This window comes from Leuciscus leuciscus (genome assembly GCF_965113295.1).
Source record: "Leuciscus leuciscus genome assembly, chromosome: 8".
NCBI lineage: Eukaryota > Metazoa > Chordata > Actinopteri > Cypriniformes > Leuciscidae > Leuciscus > Leuciscus leuciscus.
In genome coordinates, this window is record NC_138732.1 from 40,829,558 (window position 1) to 40,848,767 (window position 19,210).

Genomic DNA, 19,210 nt, shown 5'->3' on the forward strand with positions numbered 1-19,210 from the left:
ACTATGAATCCCTTCTCTCCTCTCAACTCCGACCCCTCCCACCTTTTAATCAACCCACGGATATTACTGCATTTTTGTTATTTTTGTCATCATTGTCATTATTTTCATTACTGTTATTGTTATGATTATTATTATTATTTTTTATTATTGTTGTAATTGCTGTTGTCGTTGCTCTCATCATTGTTATCACCATTGCCATCATCATCATCATCATCATCATTATTATTATTATTATTATTATTGCTGTTTTGGAATTACTAAACTGGTGTTCATTGTTATCACTACTGCTGTGGTTAAATCAATTGATTATTTCCAATTCCTCCCTAATCTTTTCATGTGTTCACAAAGTAGAATATAAAAAAAAAAAAAAAAAAAAAAGTGGATGTGTGTGTATATGTATGTATATATGTATGTGTATATATATGTGTATGTATATATATATATATATATATATGTGTGTGTGTATGTATGTGTATGTATATATATATATATATATATATATATATATGTATATGTGTATATGTATATATGTATATATATGCATTGAAAAACCTCATAAACACTCAGGCAGGCAAGACAGGTGAGAAGTGGTTTCCATAGGACAGCATCTCTGTCCCAAGTTGAGACACTCACACTGTACCCCTTCTTTTAATGCACCTTAGACACTACACATACAAAAAAAAAAAAAAAAAAAAAAAAAGTATGTATATATATATATATGTATGTAGTATAGTAGAAAATAGGGACTGAAGAGATGTGGGAGGAGGGTTATATTATCTTATTATATTATATTCTATTATTATCCTACTATCTAAAAATTTATTTATCTATAGAGAGTGCTGACAATCGTAATTGTTACATAGGAGAAAAGATAGAAATGAAAATAAAAATTAAAATTGACTAATACAATGTTGGCAGTATGATGGTAGTGAGGAGTGGTGGTGGTGATGGTGATGAAGATGGTAATAAATAATAAATGGTTACTTTGCTTACGCACACACACACACACACACACACACACACACACACACACACACACACACACACACACACACACACACACACACACACACACACACACACACCTATACATTTACACACTTTTATTTCACTTCTGGAATTATGGAATTACTAGATTGTTCGTTACTGCACTAGTTTGGTCTGTATGTCTGTCTGTTGAATAAAAAAATAAAAAAATAAAATTAAAAAAAGAAGGAGCTGGCACAAGCTGCAAATGACACACTCTTTTGTATGGACATTGCTTACAGGTAGATAGCCATTACCAAATGATAGGGGAAAATCCTTTTCCGCGAGATATTGAAGCCAAAAATTATCCTTAATTTTGTAATAATGCAAAACGCGTTGCAGCAGCAATGCAGACATAGGCGAGACAGCTCGCGCGCCTATTGGCTGCTCTGCGGCAACTGCAGCAGCCTATCGAGCGAGGCCTGGCGTGACGTCAGACCCAATCAGGGCACTTCGCGCCCGCTGCGTCACGTCCCGCCGAAATGGGCGTGGTCTAGGCCTATAAATATCGCTCGCAGGCAGCTATTATCTGATTTTTCATCATTCAAGCGAAGCACACGCATCGCTGGAGCTGGATTAGAAGCCGCGCCATCGAGAGAGAGCACCTTCAGCGGGACGAGTCACTGAAGTCGCTGGCCGCGCCGCCTTCCTGCCTTCCTGCTGCGCTTTCCGGCGCTTATATCCTTCTCTTTTATTGCACTGTATTTCTGTGTGTGTGTGTCGCTGCCGCGACACACTTTCTAAAAGAGCTAGCGTCTTTTTAAAGATGCCTTCCTGCAGGTGTAAGCCTGGGGACTTCCTCGAGAGTGAAAGTGGTGTCCACGGACGCGTCCACCTCGGGATGGGGAGCGCTGCTCGAGGGCAGACCGTTCTTCGGCCAGTGGTCAGAACGGGAGAAACTCCTGCACATAAACTGCCTCGAAATGCTGGCAGTAGACAACGCGCTGACGCGTTTTTGTCCCCAAATAAAAGGTCACCACGTCTTGGTCCGTTCGGACAACATGTCTGTGGTGTCCTACATAAATCGCCAGGGCGGCATCAGATCCGAGAAACTGTACAGGCTGGCGGAACGCCTCCTGGTATGGGCTCAGTGCAACCTGCGCTCGCTCAGAGCAGCGCACGTGCCAGGGATCTTGAATATAGGACCGGACAGACTGTCCAGGAACAATGTTCCGGCAGGCGAGTGGTCTCTACACCCACAGCCAGTCCACCTGCTGTGGAAGAAATTCGGCAGAGCGGAAGTGGACCTGTTTGCGTCTCAAGAAAACGCTCACTGTCAAGAATTTTTCTCCAAGAGCAGGAGCGCGCTGGCCCATGCGTGGCCCCGCCGCCTGCTCTATGCTTTTCCCCCCGTCTCTCTCCTGCCTCAGGTGATAGAACGGGTCAGGGAAGAAGGATGCTCAGTACTGCTGGTAGCACCGTTCTGGAAAAACCAACCTTGGTTCCCAGCCGTGATGCAGTTAGCAAGTACTGCCCCGTGGCCAGTACCAATGAGGAGAGATCTCCTCTCAGGAGAGATCTGGCATCCTCACCCGGAACTATGGTCCCTTCATGTCTGGGCCATCAACGGGTACATGTTGGACTCCCTAAAGGAGTATTAAACACGATCACGCAGGCTAGAGCTCCGTCTACAAGACGACTCTACTCTTCGAAATGGTCGGTGTTTTCGGGCTGGTGCACAGCCCGTGGTGTGTCACCCACAAACTGTGGTGTGACGGAGGTGCTTTCCTTCCTACAAGAGCTGTTGGATGGGGGCAGGGCCCCCTCCACGCTCAAAGTTTATGTGGCGGCTATAGCAGCGTTCTCAGAAACAACGCTTGGTCAGTCAATAGGAAGGAACGATTTAGTCATCCGCTTCCTTAGAGGGGCTAAGAGACTGAATCCTCCCAGACCTCCCTCAGTCCCCGTATGGGACCTTTCTACGGTTCTGGAAGCCATGAAAGGTGCGCCATTTGAGCCTTTACAGTCAATCGATTTGAAACACCTGTCTTTCAAGACGGTGTTTTTGCTGGCTCTCGCTTCAGTGAAGCGCATAGGGGATCTGCACGCGCTCTCTGTGAGCGCGGCGTGCATGGAGTTTGGGCCCAATGACTCAAAAGTTATACTCAAACCTTAGCACGGTTATGTTCCAAAATCCCTCAACACACCGTTTAGGGCGCAGGTTATCTCCCTGTCAGCCCTACCGGTCCCTGATGAGGAAAGAGACGCGAGCCTCCTTTGCCCAGTCAGGGCATTACGAGCTTATGTGTCTCGCTCGTCTGTTTTCAGACAAACGGAGCAGCTCTTTGTTTCGTTTAGCGGACGTTCTAAGGGACTAGCCGCGTCGAAACAGAGCCTATCCAGATGGATAGTTGATGCTATAGCGCTGGCATACGCCTCCAAGGGCATGCAGTGCCCATTGGGTGTCAGAGCGCACTCCACGAGAGGCATGGCCTCTTCGTGGGCCTGGTCGAGTGGGATTGCCTTGCAAGATATTTGTATGGCGGCAGGCTGGGCCTCCCCGTCTACATTTATAAGGTTCTATAACCTAGAGGTTCCCGCCCTGCAGGCCAGGCTGCTGTCGGTCTAAATTACCAGTATTATCTGACCTGATGCGATCAGCTCAGAATGCTGCGTCTGCTGAGCACAGCTCAATGTTCGACGGTATAAAGCTGGGCAAACTGTGTAAGACCCACATTTTCCCCATCAGTTCAGGCCGTACCCCGCCCTGTCAATATGATGAAATTCGTGTCCCATCGACGCTACTTTAGGTGGAAAGGTGAGGCTGCACCCCTCCCTCTTCCCGGACTCCCTGTGAGTTCCCTGAGTGATTGTGCACTATATGTACCCCAGGCTTTCGCCCTTGGGTCTTTGGTGTCAGATCTCAGCATACACGGCGTTTTACATTGGGTCCCCTAGCGTAAGATATCTTACGCAGTACGAGAGACCTCTCGTAAGAGAACGTACTCGGTTACTAACGTAACCTCGGTTCTCTCTAGAAGAGGGAACGAGTACTGCGTATCTTGCCGTGCATGCACACGCTCTGGTTGCTTCGATGATGAAAAACCAGATAATAGCTGCCTGCGAGCGATATTTATAGGCCTAGACCACGCCCATTTCGGCGGGACGTGACGCAGCGGGCGCGAAGTGCCCTGACTGGGTCTGACGTCACGCCAGGCCTCGCTCGATAGGCTGCTGCAGTTGCCGCAGAGCAGCCAATAGGCGCGCGAGCTGTCTCGCCTATGTCTGCATTGCTGCTGCAACGCGTTTTGCATTATTACAAAATTAAGGATAATTTTTGGCTTCAATATCTCGCGGAAAAGGATTTTCCCCTAGCGTAAGATATCTTACGCAGTACTCGTTCCCTCTTCTAGAGAGAACCGAGGTTACGTTAGTAACCGAGTACGTTTTTACTGATGTTTTACCTTTATTAATCTATGTCATGCATGGGAATAACACCATGACTAGCTAAAAATCACACATTTAATATATTATGGACTTAGAAAGTTAATATGGCTACCGTGTTATCAGTACTACTGATACCACAGATTACCATACATATGACTGCATACTGTAGTGATCTTTGATTGGTTACAGGAATTGTACAAGTCACATAGGTTCTGGTTTGTCTCCTTACCAGTTTTGCAAATTTTCCCATTACAGGTACTGGCCTTATTTGGAAAAGATGGCAGAAAAGTTATCCGAGCTCCAACCACTTACCATGATGAAGCCTTTTCTTCATCTGTAATGCGTGCCAAGGCTCACACTGGCAAATGTGAGGTACAGTGTGCGAGTTAAGTTTACATCACAGTTTTTTAGAAACATATCCTTGCAGCATCAGACAAAATTTAGCTTGATTTTGATCTCTGTAAATATGCACGTTCCAGAAAAAGTATAGTGCACATTAGTGAAATACTTGAATGCAGTGGTTATCAAACCTGTCCTGGAGGACCCCAGCACTGCATTGTGTACAGTATGGATTATCTCTGTATATCATTATACACACACAGGACGGAACAATCCTCCTCCCTCTGAGGGTTTCTACGTCACGCTTCCATGCAATGCATCAACGGATGTCTACCCTGAGAATCGCATATCTAATTACAGAACCAGATTGGCTAGAAGTATAAATTTAAAAGGTTTGTGGGAAGTGGCATTGGTCGAATTTAAATATCCATTGACGTGGTACACATTTAATGAGGAAGACGCTGCTTATTGATTGTGATCAAAGCCTACAACAGAATGACGGCGAACGTCGTGAAGTGCGAGGATTTCTTAATATTCAAACTTTTCGGAAGGCCCTAAAAATAACTACGTATCGTAACGCATTAAAATGTGTCTATTTTGAGGATATCCCAGTATTGCTCAAACTATTGCGGGTGCAGCTCGGCTACGATCAAATAAAGAATAAGATATTTCTGAAAGCACCTCAGAGGGCTTCGCTAACGTTTTATGGTAAAGTGGCTGTTATCCTAGGATTAAACCGAGCGTTATATTTCATATTATCAAAATCAAGCAGGAAACGGGATGCCTGGGTATGCCGGTTCTGGAGTCATGAATGGTGGAGGTTTCGGATCAGGAATCGGTGGTTTGTTTAGAGGTTTTTTCCGAATGGCACTACCATTTCTTAAAAGAGGATTCAGTATAGCAAAACCACATTTAAAAGCTGCCGCAAAAAATATAATAAGTGATGTCGTTACCACTGCACTAACAAAGTCATATAATAATAATAATAACGATAATGGACAGAGCGGACACAGTCTCATGGTGATGAGGCGTAAAAGGTTAAAACCTCCAGGGACCCATATGAGGAGAGGGCATGGTCACACCGTAAAGAGGACTAGACGCTCTAGCAAGTCGAGATCAAACGAAGAACTTGCACGAAACATGTGAAAAGATCTACAAATTTAAAAAGACGAGCCATCACTATATTCTATATATTCTATGTCGGACGAGCTTTAAATCAGAACTGGACCTGTTTACGCTCCCTTTAAAGCTGCAGTAGGGAGTTTTTAGAAAACGTTGACTTAGCCTGAAAATTTGAACAAGCACAACTTACAGGTCACTCCCCCTTGCTCTCTGCTGCGCTACAGCCCTCCCTCCACAGCTCCTCCCCCACCACAACGGAGCCTGCCGTGAACGCGCAGGCTAGTAAGCAGGGCCACCGATTACGGCGGATAAACAGTTCGGATAAACACATTCACTGGTAGGGACGAAACATCAACAATATGCTTTACATTGACTATGGCCTGCCCATACTTTGACTACAAACTTGGTCCTCAAATCATTACGTATTTGGCAATACATGTAATGTAACTTTATAACGTTGCACTCTTTCTATAAGTTATAAATAGCTAGTAAGATAATATAACGGTAACTAACGTTACAGTATGCAAGTAATTATTCTAGCGATATGTAATGCTAAATAAGGTTTGCTAGTACATTATTTCAGCAACATGACAAGCCAGTGAATTAGCAGGTTTCAATTGTTGCTTTGCACAGTGCGTGACATTTTATCTGTATGTTATGCGTCTAGAGTTTTGAAACTGAGTCAATGGGCTCCGACGGGCTTGTTTATCGTCATCGGTCTTTTATGGTTTACCTGTCTTTGTTGTATGAGCTAGCCTGGCATGCCAGACTTACATCAAGATGTTTAGTCTGGAAACTCTCCATAGACGCGGCTTAATCCGAGGGGCGGGATAAACGGTTGTCTCTCAAAATCCCTCTGCACGCAATAGGATAGCGCTACAACCAATCAGATCAACGAAGAAGGTGACGTAGTCAGAGCGACGGAAAACAGTTGATGGGAAAGTGTTTCGCGGATAAGTTTGATGAAGAGATTTCATGTAAGCTACCAAATGTTATTGTAATGGAGCATAATGACTGTTGCCGTTTTTGTGAAAAAAATATGAGAATTGCGGGTGTGCTTGTACATTCAGCAAGCATTTTCGATAAACAGAAGAAACTATTAAGTATTGCCGATAGACTACTGCATGTCGGAGTAGCGGTAGTTAAAACATCGATAAAGTCGAACAGGATTTGTAAGGTGTGTCTCAATATTTTATCGAGACTTGAACGTGACTTGCCGGTGTACTGGAGATGGGTGGAGGATGAAAAGAACGAGGAAGCCTCCGCAGAAGAAACAATTACAGGTAGTTCAGATAAAAGAGAACGTGAGCCTACTCCGTCGAAGACCCCCAGGGCCTTGAAGAAGTTCTGCCATAAACCTGCAAGTCCTGGAAGAGCTAATATTCGACGCAGCATCACCGAGGTATGGTAGTTGTATTATTACATATGTTTTAACATCCAGTAATAGTGCAGAACAGCCTGATTTTCATTACAGATATGTTGCCCACCAGTTACTCTGGAAGAAACATCAGTTATTGATATGTTTACTTGTACTAGCCCTGTTTTCAAACGCTTTAACTAAAGCTGTTGATATCCTCGTGTCTGTCAGATGTCTTATATCAAGGGCTTTGTTTTTAAAAATTCTATGTCATACCATGAGTAGCAGACTGAGACAACTTGTGAACTTTGTAGTAGGCTATTCGAAGTACAGATGTTGCATGGTCTTAATAGCTTATTTAGATCTTCACTGTAAAAGTAATGATATGCTGCAAAGTTAATCTACACTTCATAGACCTATTAACAAACTTGTCAACATTGCTGTGTATGTAGTCGTTGACTGCATTACTTTACATTGTAGATTTTCAAAATAAATAATTTTCACATTAGAACTTCTTTGACTTCTTTCAGGTCATTATCAAATGCCCTAAACAAAAGGTGTGCGAGGCTGAGGATGCTTTGATGGTGAAACACATAAACAACAAAAAATGGAAATCGGCGGCCAAATTAATCATGAAGCATGATGAGCTTCTACAGGAAGTGAAGGTCATCATCCTTACAGTCATTGCAAGTGAATGCAAAACACTTTGCGACCCCAGCCAGAATTTCATGTTGTGGAGGTCTTCACCAGAAGATTTGAGATCTTTCTCAGTTAGCAGCCTTGAGTCAGACCTCCACCGCCTCTCACCACTCCTCTTGTCTGTCTTTTCAACCATCACAAACCACTCGCGTCCTGTAACCTGTGCTGCTGCTGCGATTGCACTGAGAGGTAGAGAAACCCGTCTCTCAGCTTTCGCTCACTACATAAACTGCATTCTTCAATATGGGGGTGCGAAGAAGGCAGTGTTTGAAAGGCTCAGCAAATTTGGCATTTCAACGGTGCACAAAAATGCTATTGGAAAGCAGAAGGAATTGTCTAACAAATGTGGATCTGGTCTTTGGCATCTAAAGAGGCAAAATGAAGAATTCATAACTCTGGAAGCTGGATGTCAGTCTGTCAATCAAGGACAGAACAAAACCTCCATAGACCACAGAAGTGAGTCTGAGCTGTTACTCAGTGATGTCTTCAGAAGCATGGAAGATCTTCAATTATCAGGTGAAAAATAACACATACAGACACACACACACACACACACACACACACACACACACACACACACACACACACACATAGAGATACTTTCATGTGCAAGATATGTATGGGGTTATGATGTCTTATATCTATGTGTCTAATGTATGACAACAGATGAGGTAGTTGAAAGCAGTGCCGTAGACCATGCTACACAAGATGAAGAGGTGAGGATCACATCAGAGGTAGTTGAAAGCAGTGCCGTGGACCAGGTTTCTGGACATGACGATGTGATGATCACATCCGATGCGTTGACGGGGACATGGCCAACTCCACCACATACATATTCCTTAATTTTTGACAATTTGGATTTCTACATGCATGCACACCACCAGTCCACCCTACGCAGCAACCGGTCAATACACTGGATACACCACATTGCAGTCCAAGACCGGATCCCAATATATCACCTGGCTAATGACAAACCACTTGGAAATCTTCTGCACTATGACCTGAATTTATCACTCCCTGGAGAGGGTGAACAAATGCAAATGCGAAGGGAATACATTGTCCTTACCAGCCGAATCCTGACAACTTATCTCTCTGTATTCAAGCCATTCTCCAACGTGGTCTTGCGTCACATACCACATCAGTATTCAACAGAAATGGCACAGCGTTCCACTGATGTAAGAACTTAAGATAATACTCCATTAACACCTGTACCAACCAATGGCAGTGTAATAAATTGAATTGTGACTTTTTCCTTTTACAGTACCCATTAGGACTGCTTTTTTAAAGACGAAAACAAATCTGCTGACTTGGCAGAAGTACTTCAACACTTTCAGAAGACGTAAGCATGAATTAGGGTCATACAATTACTTCAAATCTAATTACTGTGAGCAGTGGTTCCAAAAACAATTGCCTCTGTCTTCATTGTAGGTATGTACCGAAAGGACCGGATGGACTGTCAACAATTTTGGTGGGAGGTGACAGGCTGTCTGAAGCGAATAGCAGAAATCTACAGTGGGCCTATGCTGATGGTATCAACATAGAGGAGCGATTAGATGGCATGGAGTTCATGTTTGAGGATTGGCATGCCATTAGGGTGCTATTCGGAGTAAGTAATCTATCACAATGTAACATGGTTTGCTTGAACTGTTATATTTATTAATTTATTTAATTTGTTCATAGCTGTAGTTAAACAGTATTATGCTGCAGTGTACCTTGCTGCTTTGAAGGCTGCCTTATCCTTTGTTTTGGTCTTACTGTTGTCTTTCCCTTTTTTTTAAAACTTAGATCCACTTTAAAGTTTTCTTCAGCGAGAAATCTGCAAAGGAACATGGGACACTGTGTGCCAACATGACAAAGTTGAGGTACAGCTGCTGCATTGACACTTAATTCATGACTTTTCCGCTGCGATTGAAACATTGGCCACTTTGGCCAGCATAAAATATTTTGTGCTTGCTACCTAATGTTATCTAAATTGTTGACAATGTTCTCTGCAGTTTTGCTGTTACACAAACTCCAGTCATCCCGTACACTTTTGTCCGAATACACCATGAATTTATGTTCTTTGTGGTGGGATGGGATGGGATGGGCCATCAGGAAAAGCCGTGGTTCGGGGAATTTACCAGTATGGTATTACAAGTTTTCCTATTGTACTGTCACTAACTTTCCCAGAATGTGATGTTTGTGTGTTTGAAACATGAAAGGTGGGGTGAGAGATGACTGACACATTTAGGTCTGTCTGTGTGTGTGTGTGTGTGTGTGTGTGTGTGTGTGTGTGTGTGTGCGTGCACGCAAGTGTATGTGTCCATGTATACCCACACCCCCATAGGTTCAAAAGGAGAGTTATAGTGATACATAAAAAATATGTACCAAGTATTGACTAACATATGTATGTGTCACAGGTGCAGCAATGCGAAACAGGGGCCCCACAGTGCCTACAACGCATACAAACATTTTTTCATCACAGACACAACTGCATTGCTTCTGACGGCTGCAATGGAGCACTTTGGACTGCAGGATGTAGCAGGTAAACAGGGTGATATCAAATGGGACAACAATGCTTTCAAAATAAAGTGTGTGGGGATGAGGAAAGATTGATAAGCTTCATTTTTAGTTTTTGTTAGTTTTTTACATGTGACTTAGAAATCCCAGAATCGTTTGTTCCGGAGGAAATTGCATCTGGATCAACAGATGTAAGGCGAACGTGGTTGCATGCTAAATCTGCAGAGATTGTGGAAAAGTTCATCCTGCTTGGGGACGTGATAGAGGTCATGACTGGTCTCTGTGAAGCTTCTGTGACATCAACAGAGACAAAGCATTACCCTTGTCGAGTACAGGGCTGTCAACAGGTATACGCATATCCCAAAGCCAGAGAAAATCACGAGCTTAAAAAGCACAACTTGGATGTTCCTTCTGAAACGTTGTCTGCGAATACGACACTGTCCAAACGAGACCACAAACAAGAACACACTTTGGCAAGGCTAAGCTTTAGCTTTTTGATTTTGGACATGCTTGATGCGATAAAAGAGGGTGGCGGTGAGAGACTATTGAGGCTGTACAAAGTTGCCATGCTGTATTACAAAGGCTATGGGCACAGCCACTATGCTTACAGTACTTTACTCATGACACTGCAGGTGAATGCGTGTCTGACCCCTCGGTTGTCGCATAGCGTGATCTGGAACCGGTTTTGGAACAGCAAGGGAGGGAATGGAAACAACATCCCCCTAGACCTTCATTTAGAACACCTGAACAATTTTCTTAAGTCTTTCCTGAAGGGTCTGGGTCCAAACCTTTCTGAAAAATCAGCAAGCCGGGTCAGCCAGTCCATTGGTGTTTTGAAGGAAATGATGGAGAAGGTGGATGGAGATTTGGGTATCAACAGGCCAACTGGCTCCCATCGTGCCGAGCAGCAGACACAGGATGTTATTACTCTTATAGATGTTTTCAAGGCGGGTCAACTGTTTACAGAAATACCTGGCAGGGAATTTCAGGCCTTCCCTAGATTTGACAAGAACCTGTTGCACAAAATCAAATACAAAAATATGTGGCAGTGGATGAGGCTCAAAATTACGGAGTGGAGAAAACTCAAAAAGTAAATCACACACATTTGTTGTTTCTTATCTTGTCTATAGACCCATTGTGAATAATCTGTAGTTACATAATCTTTCATTATTAGGCAAGGCACATGTTCAAAATCAACAATCTGTTCCAAAGAACTTTGACAATGGATAAGAGTAAAAGAGGATTGGAGAAATGTGAAAGGAAATTACACTTTTTCTTTGTTTAAGCTTGTATACAGACCCTTTGTAAATAATCTGTACATTGTTTCACCTACTTTAATTGCTCGGCAAGTTACATATTTAAATGTAAAACGATTTGTATACACAACATTTTCAGCTTTTTTGTTACTTTCATTTTCACTCCTTTTTCTGTTGTATGTAAATGTGAAATAAAGACTTTGACAATAACTGTAAATATATCAATCTCAAACTTTATATACAGTCATATGACATAAGTTTGGAGAGCATTCATGGAGTACTTTCAAATACAGGTCGGTGGTCATATGTACAACTGTTATATGCGGCAGTGGCTCAGTGGTTCATGTAGATTGTCTACAAACCGGAAGGTTGGTGGTTCAATCCCCGGTTCCACCTGACCAAGTGTCGAGGTGTCCTTGAGCAAGACACCTAACCCCAGCTGCTCCCGACGAGCTGGATCGCCTTGCATGGCTGACACCGCCGTCGGTGTATGAATGAGTGAGTGAATGGGTGAATGTGAGGCAATATTGTAAAGCGCTTTGGTGGCCATTGGGTCTGTGAAAGCGCTATATAAATGCAGTCCATTTACCATTTACCATATGCAACTGTTATATACGGTGTGTCATATACAAATATTATAATTTTGCTTTTAGGCATCAGTCTGAACTCCTCAAATGTGTAAAACCAGATTCAAAGCTGCTACATAGTGATAGGGTGTCTGGCTCAGAGTCATCATCAAAGTAACCTGTGTAATCTTGGTCAGGCACCACATTGTCCTCCGCAGGCAGATAAACGTCAGTGTATTCAAAATCTCCAAAGATATCATAAAACACCTTGAGAATTTTTTGTCCGTGCCTTTTACTAAACATGGGTAGGTTGTCCATTATGAAAGTAAGATCAAATATTTCTGCGCTACGCTCAAGAACACAGTCGATCAGCTCATTACTAAAACCAGTGCAATCTGTGCTGTTAGTGTACAGATGTATGTGCTGGACTAAGCTGAGCTTGTACCTGTACAAAAGATCTCTAATCAACTCTTTGTGATCCTCTGTAACTTTCCTGCTTTTGACTGTGGCACGAACGTCTGGAGACATTTCGTATTCAGGTATTGCCATGTCACAACCTGCAGAGCTGCACAAACAAACTGAGTGGCAGTATGAGCAGCACAAATGTCCTGGTAGAACACTTTCAGTATGTTGCTCAAAGTGTGAGTATAACGCCTTCCTAAAGCAGCTAGTGGTGCCCTTTTTTAATAGTGTTTTAACACCCTCATCCAATCTTAACTGTTGCTTTACATTGTAAATAATGGCATGTGATGGAGACCCATCTCGCCCAGCCCTGCCAACCTCTTGTACAATGGCCTCCACATCCTCAGGTGAACCATACATTATGACATGGGATATGTTGGGAAAGTTCAGGCCCATTCCGAGAGCTGTCGTGGCTACAACCACTCTGCATGCACCATCGCCAGCTAATGAAGCAAGTACTCTACTCTTGTGATGGGGAAGTGTTTGGCTATGAAACATACCGATAAGTAAGTTTACTACCCTGTGTTCTGGATCCCTATCAACCCAGCAGTCATCACCAAGTTCCTCTTTTAGGTGACAGAACACCTTTCCGCAAGTCGTCAGTGTACGGCAGTAGATGATTATTGGTGACATTCTTGGGCCGTTATCTCTCAGTTTCCTCACAACCCAGTTCAGACAGTCCATAGTATCTGAAGACACTGTAGTCAGGCCAAGTCTAATATTTGTTCTGTTTGGGCTTATGGTGACGTGAGTGGCATTCTCCAAATGCAACTGTCTTTTGATAATTGCTCGGGAATCCAGGTCCGCTGTTGCTGTCAAGGCCATTATAGGTGTACCTGAAGAACAAAGGTAATTGCATTAACACTTACAATACAATGTCATTATAGATTTCTGTTTAGCAAAGTGTTCACTAATTTAACAAAACAAATTTTTAGTTAACCCTCTGGGGTCTGAGCTGTTTTCTGGGCCCTGGAGGTGTTCTGACATGCTCTGACATTTGTGTTTTTTTCTGTTACTAGTGACATTTTCATGGCTAAAGTCTAATTACACTGTATTCAGCACAAACTCTGCTACAATAATATATCAGCAGCATGTATGTAAAAGTTTGTAGTTTTGAGATAATGACATTTATGAGTGGTTTGTGAAAATACAAAAAAAAATTCTCACTGAAATAAGGCCATGAAACCCATACTGATTATTTCTTCACAAGACTTTTGAAAATTGTATGACATAGCCTAGAATATTTGCTCCAAAACTATGTGAAAATCACCCTGACTGCTCATTCAGATAAGACAATATATTGTAAATTAAATTTCTAAGACGTGTTTTGTGTGAAAAAGCCTTATGCGAAGAGGCGTGATCATCTCATGAATATGTAAGCCTTCAACACCTGAGAAAGACAAAGACACTCCCCTAACTGCCCTATTAGGAGCGATCAGGCCCTGTCATTCAGAGCAACCTTGCACAAAGAATGAGGAGATTTAAAAAAGAATGGCTTTTAGATTGTTTGGATTTATTTACAACACAACATAATCCAAAAATACACAACAAATGACAAAAGAGCACATTGAAAACAATGATCCAAAGACAGAGACCTTTGTGCTATTCCTAAAAACATTGTACATACCTTTCATTTCCAAGGTGTTTTATTTTCACTTTACCATGTTCATGTACAGAGACTCATGTGAATGTTGAAGTCAGCAGGACTCAGTTGCATCTGGTCCCTGAAAGAAAAAGAAAAAAGAAAAAACTGTGAACATACTGATATCAAGAGAAACTATAGGGCTGCACGATTTTGGGAATAGATTTTAGATTTTTTAAATTTCTTTTTAAAATTCACAGAATACACACACACACACACACACACACACACACACACACACACACACACACACACACACACACACACACACACACACACACACACACACACACACACACACACACACACGTTTCCAACAATATATAATGAACACCAGGTTTGTTGTGCCTTGTAGGCATAGGCTACGCAGTGCTGCATAAAATAATAATAACAATAAATTAAATCTTCCAAAAGATTTCAAGAACAACTACGCTAGAGAAAAATATGTTGATTATCATATGTTACTTCAAATGTTTCCATTCGTTATGATGATATGAAATGAAATAATAGTAAAAACATAAAGCCTAATGTTTGGTGCATTTTTCCTTTCAAACGCAATCGCTCCAAAATATGATACATTCAAACCCACAGCGCGCTCCAAAATATGATACATTCAAACACGATCGCACTCCAAAATATGATACATTCAAACGCACAGCGCGCTCCAAAATATGATACATTCAAACCCACAGCGCGCTCCAAAATATGATACATTCAAACGCCATCGCGCTCCAAAATATTAAACATTATGGTTATACATATCTATGTTTGAGCAGATATCCACAAACAGTATTTAACAGTAAACACGGGTCTAAATAGTATAATATTCACCATATATCTAGCAACAGTTCAACTGCAATGTGAAGTTTATGCAACAATACCATAAACTAATAAGTAAGAATTTCTTACCTTACATCTTTCTTGTCTTCAAATCGCGTTCTTCTTCTTCTGATGTAAATCCAATGTAAGCTCAGACGTGTCTTCCAAACTCGACGAAAAGCAGAGACTTGTGAAGTTTTTTGGTGTTTTGTGTTTGAGGTAACGAGGGCGTTCGCATCCCATGTGGAGATTTGCATGTGAATCTCTTTTGCGCGAGTGGGCGTGTCGAATTAAAAAGTAATTAGCAAGCGTTTGAGATACTGGACATCCTGTTGGTTTTATACAAATTACTTAAACAGAGAATATTTGTTTTCAGTTTGAATCCGATCATTTAAAAGTACACACTTAAATGTGTATAAAGGTGTATGGCTCATAAATGTGTGAGAAGTATTCGCTGAGTTTTGATTCAGTTTATAGACGTGCTCAAGAAAAAAAAGTTCACCGCGACGGAGAGGCAGAACGCACACCCTGTTTATTTTCTTTATTTTACAAAAGCACAATGTTTTTATTTGATTGTAAGTGGACACATACAAAAGTAGAAATATCACAGATTCTTTTTTTATATTTCTTTTTTCTGTATAACCATAAATGACAGAGTAATTTAAGTTTATTGTACTACAATGTGAAGAAAATCCAGCAAAACGCGGGGGCGCGTTTGCCGACCTCAGAGGGTTAATGATAGTCCATAGATATTTTTTCTGGGTTTATCAACCTTAGCCATTATCAGTGAGGAATGTAGTTAATTTCAGCATGGCAGCAAGTGTTTATCAGAGAAGGGCAGGTAAACAAGCTAGAGGCTTTCTTTAGAAGAGAGGTGATACTGATACTGATACTTACGTCTTTAGTGGCTACTGCACCAGGCTCATAAAAGCCTTCACATATGCCTGAGTGTTTTTTTTTTTTAATAATAGGCTGAAGACAGGATCATGGTAATGTGTCTAACAACTCCCATACTTACCCTGTTTTACGATGGATCGCAGTTCTCCTAGCCTTGCAAAACTCTCTCTGAAGGCCTTCTCTCCTCTACCAGCCTTTCCCCTGGTAGACAAATCAACATACATTTACATGTTAAATATAACAAATTTGAGAAAATATCAATGACTACACAAATAGCAAAACACATTCTATAACAACAAATTTTTTTTTTAGGTCTGATAAAACTATTCCATTAGTTAATTGTTATGTGATGTCACTGCTGTAATGTAACATCAAAACCTTTAAAAATTATAGGTTGAGAGAAAAAAAAAAACATACAAGAGATGTCCAAGGCATACATTTTTATTTATTTTACATTTTTATTTTAAATTAAGCTCAAGCATTTGTCTCTGAAGATACACACATTTGACATATGAATTTTAATTTGGACTTTTCTTGGTCTTGATATGTAAGTCTAGTCGTTATAAAAACTCATTTTTTGTGTCAGCTGCTGTCAAAATTTTAAATACACATTTTCAACATTGATATGTGAGTCTGCATTTTTTTATTATTGCAATGTTGTTATGTTGTAATTATTGTATGCTATGTACGCTAAAACATATTTACCATTTGTACGTGAGATGTGCTTCATCCACCACAATTCCCAAAACGTTGTCTTGAAAGAACTTGGTGGACAACATATCTCGCCATTGCTTTTGAAGAATCCAGGATTCAGGACTCCCGTATACCAACTGACACCGGCCGCTTCGAATGTCCCCCTGGTCGCCTTTGCCAAGTTGCAAGGCCTTAAGTCCAAATTTTGTAGCCTCCTTAAACTGGTCCTCCATAAGCGCTATCAATGGTGAAACAACAATCACAAGCGGGTTGTGGCTGAGTCCCATGCGTTTTCCCACCAGCGGAGCTAATTGGTATATTAAACTTTTTCCGTATCCAGTCGGCAAAACTCCAAACACATCTTCCTTTTTTAAAAATGACTTAAGTGCCGTTCTTTGCTCTTTTCTTAAAGAAAAACTTAACTCCAAGTCCTCCAGAGTCGCGGCCAAAGCCGATTCGAAAGACCGCTGTTCTCCATCAGCAGCAGCCATTCTTTGTTTTCAAGTAGCAGCAACTCTGTCGTCATATGTTAAGCCCGCCCCCGCCTACTCTATAAACGACGTGATTGGCCTGACCCAATTTAGGTTTTTGCAGCTAGAAGGTCTATTGAGAGTTGCTAGACTGACCCTGGCTGCAAAATACATTTTGCTGCCGCTAGGGTGCGTCTAGATTTCTAGGCTATGTATGAGCTGGTGCCACTCGAGAAATTGGCCGTTTTGGTTGTTTGTCCGCCATTAGCACAGCTGCGGCACACCGGCAATCTTGATTTTGAACGACGGATGGTACGCGCTGTGCAAGAGAGGGGTGTGATCAGCGCGTACACAAGCTTGATTGACACTGCTAAGACACTCCTCCTGGCTCTGATTGGTTGTTTCTGACCGGGAGCGGTGTATTTCTGCAAATGGCAATAGGACCACTGGGAGGAGCCAGAGGAGCTTGATTTTTTCACAGATTATCTGTCTCATATTCTACAGTCAGGACATAATGATAGTTTTAACAAATATGTAAAAAATACATTTTTACAAAAGTTACCTACTGCAGCTTTAACGCAAACCGTTATTGAAAAAAACACATAAGTAAAAATTCCACCTGTTTCAGCAATAACTGATTCATCTCCGCTGGAATTCTTCATAGCAGGGACTGGTGAAGACTACACAGATCTGAATAACACACTGTTATATATCCGTGTTAAAATAACTAATGCCGATGGGACAGACATCACCTGTCGGCTTTATCAATTATCCTGGTGCATGTATATTCTCTCAGGTTGATGTATCTTTAGGCGATCGTCTAGTGTCACAGAGCTCCAACACGTACCCCTATAGATGCATTCTGGAAGCAATCATTAATTATGGAAAGATACCCTCGAGAGTAACTTTTTTGCTGGACTTTTTTTTACAAAGATACAGCGGGTCATATGGACACCACAGATCCTGCTGGCACTAACGCGGGATTAACAAAGCGTTCACCAATGCCAGCAGTGTTGTGGAGATACTAGCACCAATACACAGCGATATATTCTTTCAGCCGAAATTATTATTGAACGGCGTTGATATTCGTCTTCGTTTAACTAGAGCAAAAGATGCGTTCTGTCCGATGCGTGGCGACGCTATCGATTACTAAATTTAATCTCTGCTTCACTGTTTGTGAAAAGAGTCACCGTCTGGGGCACACACAAGCTCTTCTCTCGGCCACTGCTAAATATCCTATAGATCGCATTTGTGTGAAGAACTTCTCCATACCATTTTAACAATTGTTGTCCGCGACAGGTAAGTATCTGAAGAATCAGTCTATGGCTATAGACAGGGAGGATTTTCTCCACGGATACACTCTCTACGTATTCAACCTGACACCCGACGAAGAATGTGGCCAGCACGTCTCACTAATTAGATCAGGAAATATCAGATTAGAAGCCCGATTCAGAGAGCCTCTGGCACACACGGTTAACATTTGAATTTACGCAACCTTTGATTCTCTTCTTGAGGTATATCAAACCGGAGACAGGTGCTCTGTACTACTGAGCGGTTTAAAATGAACACGGTGCAGCTGACAGGAATCATGGATAACATTTCCTGTAATATACATTTTTTAGGAGTGCTTCCTTGCGATTACCTCCCCAAAGAACCTTTGATAGATGTACCGGCCCTATTATTATCTAATACAGATGCATCGGATGAACCGGGTCAGCATTGGCTAGCCGTATACATAGGTCGAAACGGTTTCAGTGTCAGTAATCCACCGGACGCAGATTGTTTTCCGGCAACCACTCTCGATTTAAAAAAACAACAATTCTACACAAGTTCATTATTCTACCAGACAAGTCCAAGATTATGCTTCAGTCACTGTGGTCAACATTGTGTCTTTTTTCTGTATTATATATCACAGGGTTATGAGTATGAAAATATAATGAAATTTTACCACGATGATAATCTATTAAAAAATTACG

General features: G+C 41.8%; 2 protein-coding genes across 5 annotated transcripts; one reads left to right on the forward strand and one right to left on the reverse strand.

Annotated features, from left to right (window-relative positions):
- Positions 1 to 6,631: 6,631 nt before the first annotated feature.
- Positions 6,632 to 12,005, forward strand: LOC309504781 (uncharacterized protein). 4 transcript variants are annotated; one of them, XM_082178070.1, is made up of 9 exons: positions 6,632 to 7,276; positions 7,762 to 8,446; positions 8,597 to 9,105; positions 9,192 to 9,269; positions 9,359 to 9,536; positions 9,716 to 9,792; positions 9,925 to 10,057; positions 10,330 to 10,454; positions 10,571 to 12,005. In XM_082178070.1, exons 7-9 carry the CDS (start codon positions 9,978 to 9,980, stop codon positions 11,521 to 11,523), a joined length of 1,158 nt encoding a protein of 385 aa, XP_082034196.1. In that variant the 5' UTR covers positions 6,632 to 7,276; positions 7,762 to 8,446; positions 8,597 to 9,105; positions 9,192 to 9,269; positions 9,359 to 9,536; positions 9,716 to 9,792; positions 9,925 to 9,977; the 3' UTR covers positions 11,524 to 12,005. The 4 variants fall into 2 exon arrangements, 2 of the variants coding, with proteins under 2 accessions (XP_082034196.1, XP_082034197.1); XR_014208164.1 differs by having other exon boundaries at positions 9,925 to 10,052.
- A 283-nt stretch (positions 12,006 to 12,288) lies between these two features.
- LOC309504780 (putative ATP-dependent DNA helicase RecS) lies at positions 12,289 to 17,440 on the reverse strand. The gene is made up of 3 exons (XM_082178069.1): positions 16,777 to 17,440; positions 16,193 to 16,272; positions 12,289 to 13,549 (listed from the first exon to the last, which is right to left on the reverse strand). The coding sequence occupies exons 1-3, from the start codon at positions 17,253 to 17,255 to the stop codon at positions 12,342 to 12,344; spliced, it is 1,767 nt and encodes a 588-aa protein (XP_082034195.1). The 5' UTR covers positions 17,256 to 17,440; the 3' UTR covers positions 12,289 to 12,341.
- Between the last annotated feature and the right edge of the window lie 1,770 nt (positions 17,441 to 19,210).

What these genes read in the sequence shown, in the direction of transcription:
- LOC309504781 (XM_082178070.1), top strand. Translation starts at nt 9,978, where the DNA reads ATGAATTTATGTTCTTTGTGGTGGGATGGGATGGGATGGGCCATCAGG. An exon ending in TCGGGGAATTTACCAGTATG is followed by an intron (nt 10,058 to 10,329) that starts GTATTACAAGTT and finishes TATGTGTCACAG; the next exon opens with GTGCAGCAATGCGAAACAGG. An exon ending in TGGACTGCAGGATGTAGCAG is followed by an intron (nt 10,455 to 10,570) that starts GTAAACAGGGTG and finishes CATGTGACTTAG; the next exon opens with AAATCCCAGAATCGTTTGTT.
- LOC309504780 (XM_082178069.1), bottom strand. Translation starts at nt 17,255, where the DNA reads ATGGCTGCTGCTGATGGAGAACAGCGGTCTTTCGAATCGGCTTTGGCC. An exon ending in GCACATCTCACGTACAAATG is followed by an intron (nt 16,273 to 16,776) that starts GTAAATATGTTT and finishes TTTGTCTACCAG; the next exon opens with GGGAAAGGCTGGTAGAGGAG. An exon ending in GCGATCCATCGTAAAACAGG is followed by an intron (nt 13,550 to 16,192) that starts GTAAGTATGGGA and finishes TTTGTTCTTCAG; the next exon opens with GTACACCTATAATGGCCTTG.